Source organism: Somniosus microcephalus, chromosome 5, assembly GCF_052327205.1.
Source record: "Somniosus microcephalus isolate GS21.2 chromosome 5, FLI_Smic_1.0, whole genome shotgun sequence".
In the NCBI taxonomy this organism is placed as follows: Eukaryota; Metazoa; Chordata; class Chondrichthyes; order Squaliformes; family Somniosidae; genus Somniosus; species Somniosus microcephalus.
Genome location: NC_140991.1, coordinates 313,510,868 through 313,534,783, shown reverse-complemented (window position 1 = coordinate 313,534,783; position 23,916 = coordinate 313,510,868). Strand labels below are relative to the sequence as shown.

The 23,916-nt window shown below is 47.0% G+C and overlaps 1 protein-coding gene across 2 annotated transcripts in view; it reads right to left on the bottom strand.

Moving 5' to 3' along the window:
- The window catches only part of LOC147117873 (cadherin-6-like), a 280,439-nt gene that overhangs the window by 104,823 nt on the left and 151,700 nt on the right, over nt 1-23,916 (bottom strand). For both annotated transcript variants that reach the window (XM_085989254.1, XM_085989255.1), the window contains one exon: nt 21,408-21,527. In XM_085989254.1, coding sequence (XP_085845380.1) covers nt 21,408-21,527 — 120 coding nt within the window. The remainder of the gene's footprint in view (nt 1-21,407; nt 21,528-23,916) is intronic.

Sequence of the window (23,916 nt, the reverse complement as noted above, 5' to 3'; positions counted from 1 at the left end):
ATCCTAATCACGGGAATGGATGAAGAGGAACACCTCACGAATTTGAAACTGGTACTCACCAGGTTAAAGGAGTATGGCCTTAGGGTTAACCGCAATAAGTGTGAGTTTTTCCAAAAACGAATCTCATACTGCGGTCATATCATTGACCGCGAGGGACTACATAAATCACCGGAGAAGATAGAAGCGGTCGTGAAGGCTCCCGCTCCAGGGAACGTGTCACAGTTAAGATCATTCTTGGGGTTGATCAATTACTACCACAAGTTCCTACCAAATTTGTCCACGGTGCTGCATCCACTGAATGAGCTGTTGCGAAAGGAGACACCATGGAAGTGGAGTGAGGAGTGCAAAAAGGCTTTTCGCAGAAGCAAGGAGTTGATTACCTCCGAGGAAGTGTTGGCTCATTTCAACCCAGCATTACCCCTTCGGCTGGCGTGTGATGCTTCACCGTACGGAATTGGAGCAGTACTTTCGCACAGGCTTCCAAATGGCTCAGAAAGGCCAGTGGCTTTCGCGTCCCGATCTTTGACAACCGCGGAGCGAAATTACGCCCAGATAGACAGGGAGGCCCTCAGTCTTGTGTGGGGTGTGAAGAAATTCAACCATTACTTGCAATGTAAGAGGTTCACATTGCTGACAGATCACCAGCCGTTGGTGTCCATATTTAACCCGAACAAGGCCGTGTCCAACATGACAGCACAAAGGCTACAAAGATGGTCAGTCTTACTTGGGGCACACCAGTATGACATTGAGTACAAAAGGTCAACAAAACACGGAAATGCCGATGGGTTATCACGCTTACCATTGCCGACAGTAGAAGAAGCGAGTACAGGGGACCCAGTGGAGTTGTTCCACTCGTCCATTGTGGAATGTCTGCCGATAACAAACTCAATGATTGAGAAGGAGACAAGGAATGACCCGACTCTTTCACGAGTCTATGACTTAACGGTGAAGGGATGGCCAGCACAGAGCGAACCAACACTGCAGGCATTCTCACAGAGGAAAGAACAACTGTCGGTGTGCCGAGGAACCCTAATGTGTGGGTCGAGAGTGGTGATTCCGCCCAAACTCCAAAAGAAAGTACTCAAGGAGCTGCACGAAGGACATCTGGGTGGAGTAAAGATGAAGAATTTAGCGAGAGCATTTGTGTGGTGGCCAGGCATCGACGGGAACATAGAGGAGATCACCAAGAATTGCCTAGGATGTCAGAGGGTTCAGAACGCACCACCACCGGCTCCTCTGCACCCATGGGAGTGGCCCTCATCTCCTTGGCAAAGAGTACACATCGACTTTGCTGGTCCATTTATGGACTCGATGTTCCTGATAGCGGTAGATGCCCACTCCAAGTGGCCGGAAGTAATTAAAATGACCACCACCACGACGGAGAAAACCATCACGGTGTTAAGAACCATGTTTGCTCGGAATGGCCTGCCGGAACAGATCTGTTCCGATAACGGACCACAATTTGTGTCCGAGGAATTCAAGAAATTCCTAAAGAGCAATGGGGTTAAACATTACACATCAGCCCCATACCATCCCGCCTCCAATGGGTTGGCTGAAAGGTTCGTCCAGACCTTCAAGAAGGCCGTAAAGGCCATGAGTAATGAAGACATAAGTCTACAACATAAGGTAGACAGTTTTTTGTTGGCATACCGAAATGCAACACATGCGGTCACAAATCAAACTCCCGCAATGATGTTTTTTAACAGACGCTTAAGATGCCGGCTGGATCTACTTAAACCCAATGTCAGAAGGGACGTGGAGAACCGGCAATTCCAGAACATCAATGACAGGGCAACTAGGTCTTTCAAGATGGGGCAACAAGTTTTGGCCCGGGACTATCGTACAGAAAAATGGCAGCCTGGAACTATTAAAAAAAGGCTAGGCCCGTTGATGTACACGGTGAACATTGGGGACAATGTAATAAGGCGCCATGTTGACCAGCTCATAGAGTCCGCCACAAATGAGCACTCGACTTCACCACCTGACCCGAGTAATGTTGAAACTGAAATACCTAGAACACCTACTGCTGATCTAGTAACATTGGATTCAGATGAACCTGACACTGTTGTTCCAGCTGAATCGATTTTGCCAGGCACCCCTACTGGGCCGCTAGGAATGACGACACCACTTCGGCGTTATCCAGAGAGGATCCGGAAACCTCCACAGAGACTAAACATGTAAACTGTTATATGACGTTGACTCCATCGAGAGTATATCTGTAAACTGTTATATGAAGTTGAAGATTGTATGTTTAAAGGGGATTCTGTAAGTAATAAGCTAAAAAGGGAGGAGTGTTGTGTATGTAACCGTTTACCTTTAAGGGAACTATAGAATGTAACCGTTCGCCTTTAAGAGCACTACTTTCGGTGTGGCACTATTTGTTGGCTCATGTATACTGTAATACCGATAGTGACCACACCAGTATATAAGGGTTGTGATACGTTAACTAGGGCAGAATCGCCCGAGCCTCTGAATAGTAAAGACGTGTTTTATTTTGTTAACAGTGGAGTCTGTGATTATTTATAATACAACCCACAGACTTAACAGTTCCGACTATGGGAACAGTGAAATTCAATCTTCAAACGTTTCATTCCTTGTGCAGCCAAGTACATAAAAATAGCAATTTGTACGATTAGAAGTTGCTTGGCAGAAGGCCCCACTTATGACTGGCACCAGACCAGCTTTGTTATTAAGCCGCTTTTCCACAGTTTCTTCATGTTACAACGCACAAAGAATTGAGGGAACATGCTAACCACCTACTAGGTAACACGTCAACTTCTGTGACATGCTACAACTGCCACCACAAGATCATTACCATCGTAATTCATCCATCCAAAGAGACCCTCATGACCCCCCCCGCCCCCGGCCATTGCAGTGTCCTATTGTTCCGTAAATGGTTCCCGGGTTTCAGCCTCCATCACCCTCTCTGGACGTTTATTGGCCACGTCGCTCGTTCTTTGGGGTAGACCTTGGTCTTTGTGCGTCGGTGCGAAAACAGGTGACAGCCAGTCGGCGGCCCGTTCTCTGTCTCTGCCCCATTTTTACTTCCATTGACTGCGCTTTTCCCCAATCTATTTGCTTTATTTCTGTCCAATGTTCCCTTTAAGCCGTGCTCACCAGCTTTTGAATAGAAAAAAGCCCGCGCTTTCGCCATATTTCGAACGGGCCGCGCAGCACCTTAAAGGGGCTGTGCACCCCAAAAAAAATTTAAAGGGAACATTGGCTGTATCCTTAGTTCATTGAATTTAGCCCTTTTAAAACTATGTACTTGGCTCCTGGTCTTAGGTATTTCTGACTCCCAGATCATGTGAAACGCTATCATTCAGTGGTTGCTGTCCTCCAGGCGGGCTATGACTTTCATTTTCTGGGTCTTTGACGAATATCAGATCAAAATAAGCATCATCTCTTGTGGCTTCCTCCACACACTGGGTCAGGAAGCATTCATGCACTGTATCTACCAATTCTGACAACAAACCATTTGGGTTTTCTCAGTTTATATTCGGTTGATTGAAGGCTCCCAATAGAATACATTTCTGGTTCTCACACACCCTTCTGATCTCTTCATAGAGCAAGTTGACCTCCTTCTTATGCTGGCCTGGTAGTCTATCGCAAACCCCTTGGGTTAGCTTGGATGTATTTTTGCATTAGAGAGGTCTAGCCAGCATAATTCATTTTGCATCTTTCCACTTCCAACAACAGGGTGAACTTGTTTCACCTCACAGGTGTCCCTGACATGTAGACATCGATGCCAGTTACTTCTTTGTCAATTCTGTCTTTTTGAATCACTCTCCCATTGAATATTATATTCCTCTCCATTCTCTGGATTTAGCTATGTTTATGATTTTCCTGTCACATTGTAGTTCCCCGCTGCCTCAACAGCCTCCGGTTCCCGACATCTTATTTCTAATGCTTCCAGTGTTCATGTATGTTCATCTCACTATAGATTTGCCTCCTCTTACATAGAAACATAGAAGATAGGAGCAGGAGTAGGCCATTCGGCCCCTCGAGCCTGTTCCACCATTCAATGCAATCATGGCTGATCATCCAAATTCAGTACCCTGTCCCTGATTTCTCCCCATACCCCTTGATCCCTTTAGCCTTAAGAAATATATCCAGCTCCTTCTTGAATATATTTAATGAATTGGCCTCTCTGCCTATTCTTGATCCCTGGTTCCTGTGTGTCTCTCCGAGTATCTGTACCTGTATGTACCTGTTGACTGCCCTCTATCCTACAATCAGTCGTGTCTCGGCTTTTTACTGCTGCCAGATATCCCTATTAATTAATGCTTCCTTTGGGAGTTCTTTTTTACACTTAACTGCCTCTTTTGTCTTTGCATTCACTTACACGCTCTCCTCTTAATAAATTTGTTTCTGCCTCTGCTTCCCCTGTTTAGATTCCCCCCCTCCCCCCCCACCCCCACAGGGGCTGAATACTTATTATTTTTAACTTAAGTAAATCTCATTCTAGATCGTGCTTTTTAAAATCAAAAAAATCTAAGACTTAAATTTCCAAAAATCAATATCCATGCTGCAAAAAAAAAAAGACTCTTATCTTGCGTGGCTTCAACTTTTAAATAATCAAAAAATAATGAATTAATCAGAAAATAATCAAAAAGGCTAATGTGATGCTGGCCTTTATATCTCGAGGACTAGAATACAAGGGGGTAGAAGTTATGCTGCAGCTGTACAAAACCCTGGTTAGACCACACCTGGAGCACTGGGAGCAGTTCTGGGCACCACACCTTAGGAAGGATATATTGGCCTTGGAGGGAGTGCAGCGTAGGTTTACCAGAATGATACCCGGACTTCAAGGGTTAAGTTACGAGGAGAGATTACACAAATTAGGGTTGTATTCCCTGGAATTTAGAAGGTTAAGGGGTGATCTGATCGAAGTTTTCAAGATATTAAGGGGAACAGATAGGGTAGAGAGAGAGAAACTATTTCCGCTGGTTGAGGAGTCTAGGACTAGGGGGCAGAGTCTACAAATTAGAGCCAGACCTTTCAGGGTGAAATTAGGAAACACTTCTACATACAAAGGGTGGTTGAAGTTTGGAACTCTCTTCCACAAACGGCAATCAATGCTAGATCAATTGTTAATTTTAAATCGAACATTGATAGCTTTTTGTTAACTAAAGGTATTAAGGGCCAAAGGTGGTTTTATGGAGTTAGGTCACAGATCAGCCATGATCTCATTGAATGGTGGAGCAGGCTCGAGGGGCTGATGGCCTCCTCCTGTTCCGATGTTCCACAGCAAGCTCCCACAAACAGCAACGTGATGAACAGATAATCTGTTTTTTTAGTGATGCTCATTGAAGGATATGTATTGGCTCCAGCACACCGGGGATATCTCCCCTGCTAGTCATCGAAGTTAGATCACACCCGGAGCACTGTGAGCAGTTCTGGGCACCACACCTTAGGAAGGATATATTGACCTTGGAGGGAGTGCAGCGTAGGTTTACCAGAATGATACCCGGACTCCAAGGCCTAGAAATTCAGTGGGCCTTGCGCCCACTTAGCGCCTAAAGAGGTCTTTTGCGCCGGCGGGGTGGTAGCGCGGAAATTGAGTGCAGTGGTATTGGCGGCGGTAGCCATTAGCGCTGCGTCGGGACCGATGACGTCATCGGTGTGCGCGGTGGCCCGTAACGCCCCGAAACCGCGCCGATCCCCATATTTATTTGCGCCCGCCTCCTCCGAAGCGGGCGCAAACAGCGAACAGAAAACGGGGCCGTCCTGCTGCCATAGTGGGGCGCTTTAAAGCGGAAGGTGCGGCCGGCCGCTTTTTCGGCAGCCGCCTGCCCGCACCTCCTTCCCCGGCCTCCTCCACCCCCCCCCGCGGCATTGCCGGCTGGTTTCCGTGGAGCCCGGCACTTCTCCGTTGTGCCGGGCTCTTTTGCCGGGACTCGCGATCGGGGCTCCGGCCGTTGCAGGCACCTCCCCCTTAAGAGAAGGAGGAGGCCTGCAGTACCGCAGCCTGCCGCACCGCATCGGGTGGCGCTGCGGCAACTAGCGCGCCGATATTCAATTGCAGCGCCCCAAACGGAGGCGGGCACACCCTGGTATAGCGCCCACTTCCGAATTGGGGCGCAGCAGACGAATATACGGCGTGCGCTAATGCCTCCCCGCCCAGCGCTAACTTTTGGGCGCGAGCGAGCTGCCCGCGCCCAAGTGAATTTCTAGGCCCAAGGGTTAAATTACGAGGAGAGATTACACAAACCAGGCAATAGGTATAGCTAGCGTGACCCTGAAGCGACCATCAGACCTGGACAACCCCTCCAAAGGGGCATCCCGCACCAATGCTTGAGGAAAAGTATGCGAACACCTAGGCCTAGAAATTCAGTATCGCCACGTTTGGGGCGCTACAGCCGGGCGTTCGCTAAATTTAGCGCCCGGCGCAACTTAGCGCCACCTTCGCCGAAATTGAGTTGCATCGCCCCAAGAGGTTGCTGCTGCGCTAAAGCAGGCGGTGCACGCCTATCATAAGGCGCTAAGCCGGCGAGCCGAGGCGCTAACACCGAGGGCGGGCGCAGCACAGTTGTTGATTGAAGGCAGACACGCTGGCGCCGGTCAGCTCTTAAAGGGGGAGGGTGGACTTGTTTGGCTGTGATGCCCTGCACACTGCAGCCCTGAAGCAAGGCCTGATCATTGCTGGATCATCATTTCTACGCCCAGGACCATGCAGAAGGCTAGGGAGCGAGCGGAGCGCTTCAGCGAGGGTGGCCTTAGGCTACTGGTTGGCGCAGTAGAGCGCAGGCGACCTGTCCTCTTCCCTGACAGTGGGAGGAGGCCGCTTCCCAGCGAATACCGAAAAGCCTGGAGGGAGGTGGCAAACAGGGTGACCTCCAACAGCATGGTTGCCAGGACTCCACTTCAATGCAGGAAAAAGTTCAACGACCTCACTCGGGTTGTCAGGGTGAGTACCCTTTCCACTATCCTGTTCATCCCTGCATGTGCACCTCAGTTTCTGGCCAAAGGACCTGAAAACCCCAATGCCCAGCCCTCATCCAAGAGCTATGGGACTCTCATGAAAACCACTTGCACATTCACCACTTGACACACTGTCAGGGCTATTCCACCATGGGAGGCAGTGCAGGCACGATCAGGGCTTGACACTGTACTTAGAGGCCGTCCTTTCTCTTGCAGGGCAAGCTGGCCCACAATCGCAGGCCAAGCTGGCCCACAATCGCAGGCAGCAGCGACGGACCGGGGGAGGCCGTCCTGGCCTCAAAGAGCTCAGCGACCTGGAGCAGCATGTGGAGCGCATTATGGCAGGCTGGCTGATTGGCCCTGTCGCTAGTGGAGATGCCGACCCTGTTCTGGACAGCAATGGTAAGGTCATCACCTTTTTGACCTCTCTCTTTCCACTTGTGCCTCACACCAGCATCCTTTGCCACTATCGAACCAATGCAGTGCATAGCAGCACTCATGCCTCCCTCGCTGCCGCCCTGTCCTCACTCTAAAGCAACTCTTGTGCCTCCCTGCTTTCAGATGCTGATTCGCCAGGTGAGGAGGCGGGCCCTCAAGCTGCCACTGTGAGTGATTCTGAAGGCGAGGAGGAAGAGGAAGCCGGCCCATCAGTGCCACCCTCAGCCGAGGCAGCCCATGGCCATGATGGGGACACGTCTTCCCTGGAGGGGAGCAGGGGGGAAGGGTCTGAGGAGAGTGAAGCTCCGGGGCCCAGCGGGCTGCAGCAACGCAGGAGAGGTGGGGAAGCTCGGCGGCCTTCTCCCCGGAGGGTGAGTGCGGCCTCCAGTCCTGCTACGGTGAGCACAGAGGAGGTGTGGCTCCTTGGTGAAATGGGCGCCCAGGCTGAGCGCAGGCACACTGAGCTCATGGCTGCAGTGGCAAGGATGCCTGACTAAATAGAGTCACTGGCAAGGGGTGCTCAGGAATTCGGGGCAGCACAGGCCAGGAATCTGCAAGAATTCAGTGCAGCACAGGCAAGGAGTCTGCAGGACTTCGCGGCAGCACAGGCTAGGAGTCAGCAGGACTTCGCTGCATCACAAGCGGCTTCCAGCCAAGTGCTCAGTCGTGCCGTGCATTCACTGGCTGGTGTGATGCAGACACAGACCAGGGCCACATGGGCACTAACTGCTGCCACCCTCATTGGATTGGCCAGGCATCGACGGGGCCCTTGCGGCGCCGCAGCAGCCCAGCAGTCTGTGCTTCAGCAGTTGGGAACCTGAGCAAGGGGACAGAGGAAAGGGAAACAAGGATAAAAGCAAAAGATAGGAAGGAGAAAAACAAAAGTGGCAGTCAGAGAAATCAACGGTTTAAATCAAACATGGCCACAGTAAATAATAATTCTAATAGGTGTAAGAGCGTTAAAAAAACAAGCCTGAAGGTGTGTCTTAATGCAAGGAACATTCGTAATAAGGTGGATGAATTAGCTGCACAAATAGAGGTAAACGAATATGATTTGATTGGGATTACGGAAACATGGCTCCAGGGTGGCCAAGGCTGGGAACTCAACATCCAGGGGTATTCAATATTCAGGAAAGATAGGCAAAAAGGAAAGGGAGGTGGGGTAGCATTGCTGGTTAAAGAAGGGATTAACACAATTGTAAGGAAGGATATTAGCTCTGATGATATGGAATCTGTATGGGTAGAACTGAGAAATACCAAGGGGCGGAAAACGTTAGTGGGTGTGGTATATAGACCTCCAAACAGTAATGCGGAGGTTGGGGATGACATTAAAAGGGAAATTAGAGAAGCATGCAATAAGGTCACAGCAGTCATCATGGGTGACTTTAATCTACATATAGATTGGGCTAACCAAATTAGTAACAATACTGTGGAGGAGGAATTCCTGGAGTGTTTAAGGGATGGTTTCCTGGGCCAATATGTTGAGGAACCAACCAGAGATCAGGCCATCTTAGACTGGGTATTATGTAACGAGAAAGGATTAATTAGCAATCTTGTTGTACGAGGCCCCTTGGGTCGGAGCGATCATAATATGATCGAATTCTTCAGTAAGATGGAGAATGAAGTAGTCGACTCAGAGACTAGGGTCCTAAATTTAAATAAAGGAATCTACGATGGTCTGAGGCGCGAGTTGGGTAGGATTGATTGGGGAATGTCACTCAAAGGGTTGACGGTGGATAGGCAATGGCAAACATTCAAAGACCGCATGGATGAACTACAGAATTTGTTCATCCGAGTTTGGCATAAAAATAAAACAAAAAAGGTGACTCCACCATGGCTAACAAGGGAAATTAGGGATAGCATAAGATCCAAGGAGAGGACGTATAAATTGGCCAGAAAAACCAGTAAACCTGAGGATTGGGAGCAGTTTAGGATTCAACAAAGGCGGACAAAGGGATTAATTAAGAAAGGGAAAATAGAATGAGAGTAAGCTTGCAGGGAACATAAAAACTGACTGTAAAAGCTTTTATAGATATGTGAGGAGAAAAAGATTGGTGAAGTCAAGCGTAGGTCCCTTGCAGTCAGAATCAGGGGAATTTATAATGGGGAACAAAGAAATGGCAGACCAATTAAATACATATTTTGGTTCTGTCTTCACAAAGGAGGACACAAATAACCTCCCAGAGATGTCGGGGAACATAAGGTCTGATGAAAGGGAGGCACCGAAAGAAATCAGAATTTGTAGGGAAATGGTGTTAGGGAAATTGATGGGATTGAAGGCCGATAAATTCCCAGGGCCTGATAATCTACATCCTAGGCTACTTAAGGAAGTGGCCCTAGAAATAGTTGATGCTTTGCTAATCATCTTCCAGCATTCGATGGAATCTGGAACAGTACCCATGGATTGGAGGGTAGCTAATGTTACCCCACTATTCAAAAAAGGTGGTAGAGAGAAAACGGGGAATTACAGACCGATAAGCCTGACATCAGTAGTGGGGAAAATGCTAGAGTTCATTATAAAAGATGTAATAGCAGAGCACTTGGAAAACAGTGACAGGATCGGACAAAGTCAACATGGATTTACAAAAGGTAAATTGTGCTTGACTATTCTACTGGAATTTTTTGAGGATGTAACTGATAAAATAGATAAGGGAGAACCAGTGGATGTGGTGTATTTGGACTTTCAGAAGGCTTTTGATAAGGTCCCGCATAAGAGATTAGCGTGTAAAGTTAAGGCACATGGGATTGGGGGCAAGGTATTGACTTGGATAGAGAACTGGTTGGCAGACAGAAAGCAAAGAGTTGGAATAAACGGGTCTTTTTCCGAGTGGCAAGCAGTGACTAGTGGGGTGCCGCAGGGATCGGTCCTTGGACCCCAGCTATTCACAATATATATTAATGATCTAGACAAGGGAACTAGATGTAATATCTCCAAGTTTGCAGACGACTCAAAGCTGGGTGGGCGTGTGTGCTGTGAGGAGGATGCCGAGAAACTCCAAGATGATTTGGACAGGTTGGGTGATTGGGCAAAAGCATGGCAGATGCAATATAATGTGGATAAATGCGAGGTTATCCACTTTGGTGGCAAAAACAGGAAGGCAGATTATTATCTGAATGGCAATAGATTGGGAGAAAGGGAAGTGCAATGAGACCTGGGTGTCCTTGTGCACCAGTCGCTGAAGGTAAGCATGCAGGTGCAGCAGGCGGTTAAGAAGGCAAATGGCATGTTGGCCTTCGTAGCGAGAGGGTTTGAGTACAGGAACAAGGATGTCTTGCTGCAGTTGTACAGGGCCTTGGTGAGACCACATCTTGAGTATTGTGTGCAGTTTTGGTCGCCTTATCTGAGGAAGGATGTTCTTGCCATGGAAGGAGTTCAGCGAAGATTCACCAGGCTGATACCTGGGATGGCAGGAATGATGTATGAGGAGAGATTGGGTCGATTGGACTTGTACTCGCTAGAGTTTAGAAGAATGAGAGGGGATCTCATTGAAACTTATAAAATTCTGACAGGACTGGACAGACTAGATGCAGGAAGGATGTTCCCGATGGTCGGGGAGTCCAGAACCAGGGGTCACAGTCTAAGGATAAGGGGTATGCCATTTAGGACAGAAATTAGGAGGAATTTCTTCACCCAGAGAGTGGTGAACCTGTGGAATTCTCGACCACAGAAGGCAGTAGAGGCCAATACATTAAATATATTCAAGAAGGAGTTGGATATATTTCTTAAGGCTAAAGGGATCAAGGGGTATGGGGCGAAAGCAGGGACTGGGTAATGAATTTGGATGATCAGCCATGATCGCATTGAATGGCGGAGCAGGCTTGAGGGGCCGAATGGCCTACTCCTGCTCCTACCTTCTATGTTTCTATGCTGGCCCGTGCGAGTGCCAGTGTATCAGCCGACCAGGGAGTGCCTGTGCTCTGTCAGGTTGGCAGCATTCCTGCAGCCAACACTGTCACTCCTCCACTGCAGCTGCCACCACCCGTAGGACAGACTGCTGCCGCCCACGCAGAGTTGGAGCAGTCAGCAGCCGGGCCCTCCAGGCCCAGAGCTGGTCCAGGCCATCCCCCAAGGGCACCTGGTGTCTCACCATCTGACCCTCAGCAGCCTTCCCCCAGCCTTGCTGCAGCAACGGGGGTCCCATTGAGGAGGAGCTGCAGGGCGGGAAGGGGCCATTCACGGAAGCGAGGCAGATCACTCTCACGGGAAGAAGTAGAAGGTGTGGCCAAATGTTGTGTTTATATATGAAGGCCGAGAATGTTTTTTTTATATATGAAGGCTGAGACTGTTGTGTTTGTTTTTTATATGAAGGCCGAGGATCATGGTCATTTTTGTTTCACTGTTTTTTTCATTTTCTGAAGGTTGTGAGAGCCAGTTATGTCTTTGACTGTTTTTTGGGGGGTTTATCTGAATTAGTTTGTCATGCGGGAAGGGCACAGAGTTTGCACAGTAAAAAATTTTCTTTAATCACATTGTCCATGTTTGCACTTTGAACTATTTGTTGCCTTGACCAGCTCCATTCATGTTCTTTCATTGGCACAAGCCATTCCCTGAGAGGGGGCCTAGAACCGAGTTGCAATAAGCCGCCGACGGACGGCCCTTGCACTTTGTGCCTCCCTCCCGTCTTGGTGATCCTCCTCCTCCTCCTCCTCTGGTGGTCCTCCAATGTCTGCTGGCAGTGGCTGAGTCCTGAGGATAGCCAGGTTGTGCAGCATGCAGCACACTACAACGAAATGGGAGACTCGCTCAGGCGAGTACTGTAGGGCTTCTCCGAAATGGTCCAGACAGCGGAACTGTTGCTTGAGCACGCCGATTGTGTGCTCAATGATGTTCCTGGTAGCTTGATGGCTGTCATTGTATCGTTCTTCAGCAGGGGTGCTGGGCGCACGGAGCGGGGTCATCAGCCAGGTGAAATTTTTAAAATTCTAACAGGACTAGACAGACTAGATGCAGGAAGGATGTTCCCGATGGTCGGGGAGTCCAGAACCAGGGGTCACAGTCTAAGGATAAGGGGTAAGCCATTTAGGACAGAGATGAGGAGGAATTTCTTCACCCAGAGAGTGGTAAACCTATGGAATTCTCTACCACAGAAGGCAGTTGAGGCCAACTTATTAAATATATTCAAGAAGGAGTTAGATATATTTCTTAAGACTAAAGGGATCAAGGGATATGGGGAGAAGGCAGGGACAGGGTACTGAATTTGGATGATCAGCTATGATCTCATTAAATAGCGGAACAGGCTCGAGGGGCCGAATGGCCTACTCCTGCTCCTATCTTTTATGTTTCTATGGTCGAGGTAGAGTGTCCGCTAAATCGGCGCTTGTTAAATTCAGCGCAATCCGGGTTAAATCTTCCAAAGCAGCGCAAAAGACCAGAGAATTTTAAACGGAAGTTGTGTCAAGTGTAAATCGAGTTTCCGCTGACTGCGGCTGTTTGGTGAGGCTTTTCACAGTGAACTCGGTTTCTTCAGCGCACGGGCGCTAGCTGGCACGTTTTACAAGGTTTTACACATTAGAAAAAATCTTTAACTTACTAAGAAACTGACTAGTGTACACCAATGAAATTATTAAATGGTTCAGTATAGATTTTTTAAGTCATTTTCAGTGACCTTCCATGGCTTCACTTCACCCCCTCCCACCCCGCCCCCACTATCTCTGTAACCTCCTTCAGCCTTACAACCCTCCGAGATATCTGCACTCCTCCAATTCTCACCTCTTGTGCATCCCCGACTTTCTTCATTCAACCACTGACGGCCGTGCCTTCTGTTGCCCGGGCCCTAAGCTGTGTGATTCCCTCCCTAAACCTCTCTCCTCCTCCTTTAAGACGCTCCTTAAAACCTACCTCTTTGGCCAAGCTTTTGGTCATCTGCCCTCATATCTCCTTTTGAGGCTCGGTGTCAAATTTAGTTTGATAATCGCTCCTGTGAAACGCCTTGGGATGTTTCACGATGCCAAAGGCGCAAAATAAATGCAGGTTTTTTTGTACTCGTCAAGGAATATTGGGGATGAAATTGGCCTTGGGCAGAAGCCCGTTTTACACCTTAGCTGATTTTACTTTGCCGCTGACTTCACTGGTCTGGATACCACTGGTGGGATCCACTTATATACATCTGGAGGCTGGTACACGTCTGCTCAGCCTAGTGTAGGAACTCCCTGTATCTGCTCCACCCCCATAGCTTTTGCCTTATAAAGAACAGGTGGTGGATCCACCTCTTAGATAGAGGACTCAGAAACTCCCGGAGCCACAGCAGAAGGCCAGCAGAACTGCCGAGGAATTTTGGCCCCCTTCTGTGCATACAGGCCGCTGTGATAATTTACACATCTTATTTTAAGGCAGCATTTTGCTTTTTAAGAGGGACCTCCACTGGCGCACGATACCAGATGGCACATGTACAGCTGTGAGCCGTGGCTCTGTGGGCAGCGCCCTCACCTCTGTGTCAGATGGTTGTAGGTTCAAGTCCCACTCCAGGGACTTGAGCACATAAAGCTAGGCTGACACTCCCAGTGCAGTGCTGAGGGAGTGCCGCATTGTCGGGGGTGCTGTCTTTTGGATGAGACGTTAAACCGAGGCCCCGTCTGCTCACTCAGGTGGACGTAAAAGATCCCACAGCAATACTTCGAAGAAGAACAGGGGGAGTTCTCCCCAGTGTCCTGGGGCCAATATTTATCCCTCAACCAACATCACTAAAAACAGATTATCTGATCATTTTCACATTGCTGTTTGTGGGAGCTTGCTGTGCACAAATTGGCTGCCACGTTTCCCACATTACAACAGTGACTCCACTTCAAAAAGTACTTCATTGGCTGTAAGGCGCTTTGAGAGGTCCGCTGGTCGTGAAAGGCGCTATATAAATGCAAGTCTGTCTTTCCTTTTACAAAGGAGGAAGATTATTAATTTGCATCGATGGTGGTCTTTTATTTTTTTTCTCCCTCCCAGTTGTGCTCTATCCAGCATGAAGATGGACTATTAGCTGCAAAAACTAATACCCTGACTAGATTTTTGGGTATGTACACTTGAAATAAAAATATTATCGTCGGTTCTGGCGACTTTTTCGGTCACTCTTTAATGAAGCTAGGGTGACCTACTTTCCACCCAGAAGGTCTAACATTGCAATCTGACTAAGATCAGCTGTCATTTTTATTTTGCTCTCAATTTTTTGATCGCATTACTCCCTTAGTACTTATCCTTTCATGCAGTCCGCATTAGCTGAGAGATTTGGCAGCTCTGATAGGTGATATGTGGGACTTCTCCAGAACTGCACTGCCAGTGAGGCGTTTTACTCAACCAGGCAGAAGTGGCTTTGCTGTATGGAGGACAGGGGGGTTGTGGCGGGGCCGGTGAGGGAGCCGGGGGGTGGGTGGTGGTCAGACTTACTTACCAGCCTCAATGCCCAAGTGTTAATGATAGAATCATACAGCGCAGGGGGAGGCCAGTCAGCCCATCACAGAAATCACAGAAACCCCACAGTGCAGATAGAGGCCATTTCGGCCCATCGAGCCTGCACCGACACATATCCCACCCGATCCCCGTAACCCCTACACCAACACATATCCCACCCGATCCCCGTAACCCCACGTATTTAATCCCCCTAACACTAAGGGTCAATTTATCATAGCCAATCAACCTAACCCGCACATCTTTGGACTGTGGGAGGAAACCGGAGCACCCGGAGGAAACCCACGCAAACACGGGGAGAATGTGCAAACTCCACACAGACAGTCACCCGAGGCCGGATTTGAACCCGGGTCCCTGGCGCTGTGAGGCAACAGTGCTAACCACTATCCCATCGTACCTGTGCCGGCTCTTTGGTAGAGCTGTCCAATTAGTCCCACTCCCCCTCGCTCTTTCCCCATAGCCCTGTGATTGTTCTCCCCTTCCAGCATTTATCCTTTTGAAAGTTACCATTGAATCTGCTTCCACCGCCCTTTCAGGCAGCGCGTTCCAGATCATCATAACTCGCTGCATAAAAAAAAAATCCCCTCATCTCCCGACTGGTTCTTTTAGCAATTACCTTAAATCTGTGTCCTCTGGTAACCGACCCTCCTGCCACTGGAAACAGTTTCTGATTATTTACTCCATCAAAACCACACATGATTTTGAACACCTCTATTAAATCTCCCCTTCTTTGCTCTAAGGAGAACAAGCCCAGCTTCTCTACTCTGTCCACATTACTTCTAGGGGTTTAGGTAATCAATTTATCCAGCTGGTTGGATGTCATTTGGCGTCCCCACATATCTGTAGCCTCCTCCAGCCCCACAACCCTCCGCGATCTCTGCGCTCCTCCAACTCTGGACCCTTGCGCATCCCCGATTTTAATCGCTCCACCATTGGCGGCCGTGCCTTCAGCTGCCTGGGGCCCTAAGCTCCGGAATTACCTCCCTAAACCTCTCCGCCTCTCTCTCTCCTCCTTTAAGACGCTCCTTAAAACCGACCTCTTTGACCAAGCTTTTGGTCACCTACCCTAATACCTCCTTATGTGGCTCGGTGTCAAATTCTGTTTGATAAACACTCCTGTGAAGCGCCTTGGGACATTTTCCTACATTAAAGGCGCTATATAAATCCAAGTTGTTGTTGTTGTCATGTTGCTCTAGTACATGATGTGCTGTATTGCGTGCCAATGCAGTTTGAAATAAAAAGTTGGAGAATACAAAGTGGTTAAAGTGTCACTATAATTAAACAGACCAGATAACGAATATTTGTTTAAGTTAGTTTCCACCGTGCTTTATGGCACCAAGTCTACGCACGAGTGAGCTTGCTGAAGTTTGAACTTCACCTTCTCACCCAGGAAACATTCAACAAAAGACCAATATGTATATTAAGATCTTTGAGAATATTTTGAGTTTATCCGAGTATGAATGTATTACACAGGATTACACAGGATATACAGCACAGAAACAGGCCATTCGGCCCAACCAGTCCATGCCGGTGTTTATGCTCCACTCGAGCCTCCTCCCGTCTTTCCTCATCTAACCAGGGACTTGAGCACATAAATCTAGGCTGACACTCCCAGTGCTGTGCTGAGGGAGCGCTGCACTGTCGGAGGTGCCGTCTTTCGGATGAGATGTTAAACCGAAGCCCCGTCTGCTCTCTCAGGTGGACGTAAAAGATCCCATGGTATTATTTTGAAGAGGAGCAGGGGAGTTATCCCCGGTGTCCTGGGGCCAATATTTATCCCTCAATCAACAGAACAAAAACAGATTATCTGGTCATTATCACATTGCTGTTTGTGGGAGCTTGCTGTGCGCAAATTGGCTGCCGCGTTTCCTACATTACAACAGTGACTACACTTCATAAAGTACTTCATTGGCTGTGAAGCGCTTTGAGACGTCCGGTGGTCGTGAAAGGCGCTATATAAATGCAAGTCTTTCTTTCTCTTTCTTTCTATCAGCATAACCCTCTATTCCCTTCTCCCTCATATGCTTGTCCAGCCTCCCCTTAAATATATCCATACTATTCGCTTCAACCAGTCCCTGTGGTAGCGAGTTCCACATTCTCACCACTCTCTGGGTAAAGAAGTTTCTTCTGAATCTTATATTGATGGCCTCCAGTTTTGCTCTTCCCCACAAGTGGAAACATTTTCTCTGTATCCACTCTATCAAAACCTTTCATAATTTTAAAGACCTCTATTAGGTCACCCCTCAGCCTTCTCTTTACAAGAGAAAAGAGACCCAGCCTGTTCATCCTTTCCCAAAAGGTATACCCTTGCATTTCTGGTATCATCCTTTTAAATCTTGTTTGCACCCTCTCCAGTGCCTTTTTATAAATTGGTGACTAGAATTGTACACAGTACTCCAAGTGTGCTCTAACCAAGGTTTGATACAAGTTTTGATGGGGTTTTGATCAAGTTTACACTTCCAGGCGTGTTAGAACTTGCTTCTGTGTCGGGTGTCCCATCATATCTCTAGGCCACTGTCTGAATAGGATTTGCTATTATTGGAGATTAGTCGGGGCAATGGAAGTAGCAACTAGCAGGCATGTTGGCTACATCCCATGTGAGGTGTGAGTATCAGGTATTGGCCAGAACAATGGAAGCCCCCAAGCAGTGTCACATTAACTATCTGGGATTGTCTAGGTCGATCCTGTTCCTTTTGTAATGTTATGGCCGCATTTCAGGTTGAACTGATTAACATCAAGATGACTATTACATCAAGGGCTGAAGGTTTGGCGAGAAGGAACCTCGCTTCAATATACAGTCTGGGCTTCATGTGATATGACTCACATTGAAGGGGGAGGGTACTTTATGGATGCCTGGATTTTTAAGATTTAAGATAAGATTTTTAAACATGTGACAGATGACAAAACAAGAGGTAGCAGCTTCTTGAGTTGGAGCTCACGGGACGGCCGGAAGTCCAACACCTACGGAGGCCAAGCTTGATCACCTCGGGTCTGCAGGAAGCCAGGTTGTTTGAGTCTATTGTATAACCATAATCGTTATTATAATGGCAACAGGTGCAGGAACCCCGGTTACACGGCCACAGATCCAGGCGTCCCTGTTGCATGGCAACAGGTGCAGGAACCCCGGTTACACGGCCACAGATCCAGGAACCCCGGTTACACGGCCACTAATATCAAGTAAAACTTACCTGAACCTACTCCTGAATTTTGCCGGTTAAGAGAGATTTCCGGTTATTTAGGTGCCGGTAAATTGAGAGTTTCCTGTACTATTGGTGTCTGAGTAATAAACTAGCATTTGGACAATACGCTCGAGCCTGAATCACAAGCAATCATTGAATTGAGTTTAAGAGATTTCCTTCCAGGTGTAAAGCACCATGTGCCAATTTTAATACAAGCCACAACTTACCATGCATCAGCTCCAATTGGGTTGATTGGATTAACCCTTTTCTCTCCAGCCCATTTACCATGTGGATTTAATGTTCAATAACCATCTCTAGATTTCTAGTTTTCTTTTCAGTTACTGTTTATTAATAAGGCCTTAAAAAGTCACCCGCACTCATGTGGAGAAATGCAATCTTCAGCATCAAGTGTAAAACATTCCTAATCTCTCCATGACTAGCACTTGATGAAGTGAGCAATGTCTGAAGATACAAAACAGCTCATCTTAATGCAACCCAAATGACCCCGAGCAATCACATTACAGCTCTGTAAATGTACCATTTCTCTGTTCATTTCAGACTAATCCAATGCATTTCGTGCATAAAATCCCATTAGCGTTGGGATATTTTAAGCAGCTGAATTACTAAAAGATTAGAGCAGCAAAGAATGGTAGTCCAGGTCTCATACTGCAGAGCTTTACACAGTTATATTGAGGGACGAGCAACGTTCTGAATAATTGAAAGGTGAGGCTGGTCAAAAACTGATCATCAATCCTTTGTGAGTTCTGACATTTCAAATATACAGGATCCACGGTGTAAAAAGGTGACTCTTGGAGGTGATATATCCATGGAGAGGGCAAGGCCCACTTGTACAGAAGCCATATGCCATTTACATGGCTGATATATCTTATCTGAAATGTTTGACAGATTCCTCCATCATCAAAATAGTCTGTCCTGTTTTCAGATACCAGAAGATGGATTATGAGAGTAAACTAGCAAGAAATATAAAAACAGATAGTAAGAGCTTCTACAGGTATATAAAAAGGAAGAGAGTTGCTAAAGTAAATGTTGGTCCCTTAGAGGATGAGACTGGGGAATTAATAATGGGGAACAGGGAAATGACAGAGACTTTGAACAAATATTTTGTATCAGTCTCCACGGTAAAGACACTAAAACCATCCCAATAATACATAATCAAGGGGCTACAGGGAGGGGGGAACTTAAGACAATCACTATCATTAAAGAAAAGTACTCGGTAAAATAATGGGACTAAAGGTGGACAAGTCCCCTGGACCAGATGGCCTGCATCCTAGGGTCTTAAAAGAAGCGGCTGCAGAGATAGTGGATGCATTGGTTGTGATCTACCAAAATTCCCTGGATTCTGGAGAGGTCCCAGGGGATTGGAAAACCACAAATGTAACGCCCCTGTTTAAGAAGGGAGGGAGACAGAAAGCAGGAAACTATAGACCAGTTAACCATAATATCTGTCATTGAGAAAATACCAGAGTCCATTATTAAGGAAGCAGTAGCAGGACCTTTAGAAAATCATAATGCAGTCAAGTAGAGTCAGCATGGTTTTATGAAAGGAAAATCATGTTTGAGAAATTTGCTGGAGTTCTTTGAGGATGTAACAAGCAGGGTGGATAAAGGGGAACCAGTAGATGTGGTGTATTTGGATTGCCAGAAGGCATTCGATAAGGTGCCACATAAAAGGTTACTACACAAGATAAGAGCTCACGGGGTTGAGGGTAATGTATTAGCATGGATAGAGGATTGGCTAACTAACAGAAAACAGAGAGTCGGGATAAATGGGTCATTTTCTGGTTGGCAAAGGGTAACTAGTGGGGTGCCACAGGGATCAGTGCTGGGGCCTCAACTATTTACAATCTATATTAATGACTTGGATGAAGGGACCGAGTGTAATGTAGTGAAACTTGCTGATGATACAAAGATAGGTGGGAAAGCAAGTTGTGAAGAGGACACAACGAATCTGCAAAGGGATATAGATAGGCTAAGTGAGTGGGCAAAAATTTGGCAGATGGTGTATAATGTCGAAAAGTGTGAGGTTATCCACTTTGGTAAGAAAAATAAAAAAACAAATTATTATTTAAATGGAGAGAGATTACAAAATGCTGCAGTACAGAGGGACCTGGGGGTCCTTGTGCATGAAACACAAAAAAGTTAGCATGCAGGTACAGCAAGTAATTAGGAAGGCAAATGGAATGTTGGCCTTTATTGCAAAGGGAATGGAGTATAAGAGCAGGGAAGTCCTGCTACAACTGTACAGGGTATTGGTGAGACCACACCTGGAGTACTGCGTACAGTTTTGGTCTCCTTATTTAAGGAAGGATATACTTGCATTGGAGGCAGTTCAGAGAAGGTTCACGAGGTTAATTCCTGAGATGAAGGGGTTGACTTATGAAGAAAGGGTGAGCAGGTTGGGCCTATACTCATTGGAGTTTAGAAGAATGAGAGGTGATCTTATTGAAACATATAAGATACTGAGGGGGCTCGACAAGGTAGATGCAGAGAGGATGTTTCCCCTCATGGGGGAATCTAGAACTAGGGGGCATAGTTTCAGGATAAGGGGTCAACCATTTAAAACTGAGATGAGGAGGAATTTCTTCTCTCAGAGGGTCGTAAATCTGTGGAATTCTTTACCCCAGAGAGCTGTGGAGGCTGGGTCATTGAATATATTTACGGTGGAGATAGACAGATTTTTGAACAATAAGGGAGTGAAGGGTTATGGGGAGCAGGCAGGGAAATGGAGCTGAGCCCAAGATCAGATCAGCCATGATCTCATTAAATGGCGGAGCAGGCTCGAGGGGCCAAATGGCCGACTCCTGCCCCTATTTCTTATGTTCTTATGTTCTCCATCACCACCTTAAGTTGCTCCATTCTTAAGTACTAGATTCTCTGCTCCAGTGGGCACATGGGAATGCTATGTGTAGATATGTATTCATACTGAGGCCATACAGTAACCATATTAGAAACATCTCTAAACTATATCATATGTTCATGCATTATTATATTACGTTTTACCTGATGTGTATTGTACAAATATTGCTGTGACTGTTTAATGAAGAGGAGAGGAACATTAATGTTGAAAATATACCACCAACCTTCCTATACATTATTCCTGTTCCACTTGCGGGCAAGTCCAGAACCATAAATATAAGGTAGTCGCTAATAAATCCAATAGGGAATTCAGGAGAAACTTCTTTACCCAGTGAGTGGTGAGAATGTGCAACTCGCTACCACAGGGAGTGGTTGAGGCGAATAGCAGAGATACATTTAAGGGGAAGCTCGATAAACACACGAGGGAGAAAGGAATGGAAGGATATGTTGATGGGGTGCGATGAAGTAAGGTTTGAGGAGGCTCGTGTGGAGCATAAACCTGTTGGGCCGAATGGCCTGTTTCTGTGCCTGTAAATACTTTGTAATCTGGGCTAAAAAATACTAAATGCTCAGGCTGAAGGAGGAAAGTGTCTGACCTGTGTCCGACTCCACTGAGAAGTAGGGCTGCCCTTGTAAGATACTGTACACCACCCTGGCACTGTATCCGTAGGTAGGATCATCAGCGTCTGTCGCTATGACTTGAATCACAGATGTACCTGTAACAGACCCAAACAAAACAGTTCAGCAAGTCTTCTTCCGAAAAACGTCATACACATCAATTCAAACTCTTCCCAAACTTCCCAATGGCTGAAACTTGTTTGTTGTTGTTGCTGATTATGAGCTTTTTCATTAATGTGCTGCAGGGTGCGTTCATTGCTAGAGATCTGGACCTAACTTCAGAAACAACGAGGGTCACTTCAGGTTAGCGTTACCGTTGAAGTATGCTGATAAGAGAAGGATCCTTTTTTTTTAACATGACCATTGCCGCCGTTGATATTTTCTCTTTCTGTGTTTTTGAATAAGAATTCATGAGATTTTCCAATCCTGAATGGAGTTAATGATTCATACTTCACCCATTGACTCAAGCTTAGATAATTGACGCTGCAAAGCCAATTCGCCTTAGACCAGCTGAGAACCCGGACATGCAACCTCCACTATAACACCAAAGAAATTGGACGCCTGCTCCTCAGTGTCAGCTATGGCTCAGTTGGTAGCACCCTCGCCTCTGAGTCTAGCAGGTTGTGGGTTCAAGTCCCACTCCAGAGACTTAAGCACATAAATCTAGGCTGACACCCCAGTGCAGTGCTGAGGGAGTGCTGCACTGTCGGAGGTGCCGTCTTATGGATGAGACGTTAAACTGAGGCCCCGTCTGCTCTCTCAGGTGGATGTAAAAGATCCCATGGCACTATTTTGAAGAACAGCAGCAGAGTTCTTCCTGGGGCCAATGTTTATCCCTCAATTAACATCACTAAAACAGATTATCTGGCCATGATCACATTGCTGTTTGTGGGAGCTTGCTGTGCGCAAATTGGCTGCTGCGTTTCCCCCATTACAACAGTGACTACACTTCAAAAAGTACCTCATTGGCTGTAAAGCGTTTTGAGATGTCCGGTGGTCCTGAAAGGCGCTATAGAAATGTAAGTCTTTCTTTTCCTAATAGATTGTCGGGAAGTCAAATTTACGCTGTAACTTAAGGAAAGGCAGACATATATCCTAACTAGATGTGAATATTTTCTGAATTTTCTTTTAACATCTCAGTATGTGCAAGAAGGTAAAAATCCTAACAGTCCTGACAAAGCACCTTGGAACATTTTACTACATTAGAGGCGCTATATAAATGCAAGTTGCTGTTGTTTATTAATATAGCAAAAACAGGCCGACTGACACAATGCAGGGGGGGGGGGGGGGAAGGGGGGGGAATTTCTGCTGGGGTTCTCCCACTCGTTCACTGTAACCTCACTAGAAAAGATGCCGAGACCTCAGCGAAGGTTCACCAGACTGATTCCTGGGATGGCAGGACTGTCGTATGAGGAGAGATTGGGTCGACTAGCCCTGTATTCACTAGAGTTTAGAAGAATGAGAGGGGATCTCATTGAAACATATAAAATTCTGACAGGGCTAGACAGACTGGATGCAGGGAGGATGTTTCCACTGGCTGGGCGGTCGAGAACGAGGGGATCACAGTCTCAGGATACGGGGTAGGACATTTAGGACTGAGATGAGGAGAAATTTCTTCACTCAGAGGGTGGTGAACCTGTGGAATTCTCTACCACAGAAGGCTGTGGAGGCCAAGTCACTGAATATATTTAAAAAGGAGATAGATAGATTTCTAGACACAAAAGGCATCAAGGGGTATGGGGAGAGAGCAGGAATATGGTATTGAGATAGAGGATCAGCCATGATCATATTGAATGGTGGAGCAGGCTCCAAGGGCTGAATGGCCGACTCCCGCTCCAATTTTTCTATGTTTCTATTCTCGGGGTTTTTCACAGGCCTTGTGCAGGAGAACCCTCACCCGGAAATTCAGCCCCTGATATACTTTTTGCATTGGCTTTCTCTTCTGAAGGCAGGACAGCCAGTACTTATTTGCAGTAACCCATATTTTCAATGACATGTATTTATTGGGGATGTGTACAAAGCCAGCAACTTTCAATCCATTGCAGTTAAGTATATGGAAAGCTAACAAGAGGAAGGGTGTCTCTTGAATGGTTGACTAATGCACTTCTTAAGAACATAAGAATTAGGAGCAGGTGTTGGCCATTCGGCCCCTCGAGCCTGCTCCGCCATTCAATAAGATCATGGCTGATCTTCGACCTCAACTCCACTTTCCCACCCGATCCCCACATCCCTTGATTCCCTTAGTGCCCAAAAATCTATCGATCTCAGCCTTGAATATACTCAACGACTCAGCATTCACAGCCCTCTGGGGTAGAGAATTCCAAAGATTCACAACCCTCTGAGTGAAGAAATTCCTCCTCATCTTGGTCTTAAATGGCTGCCACAAGAGGTTCATAAGAACACAAGAATTAGGAGCAGGAACAGGCCGTACGGCCCCTTCGAGCCTGCTCCGCCATTCAATAAGATCATGGCTGATCTTCGACCTCA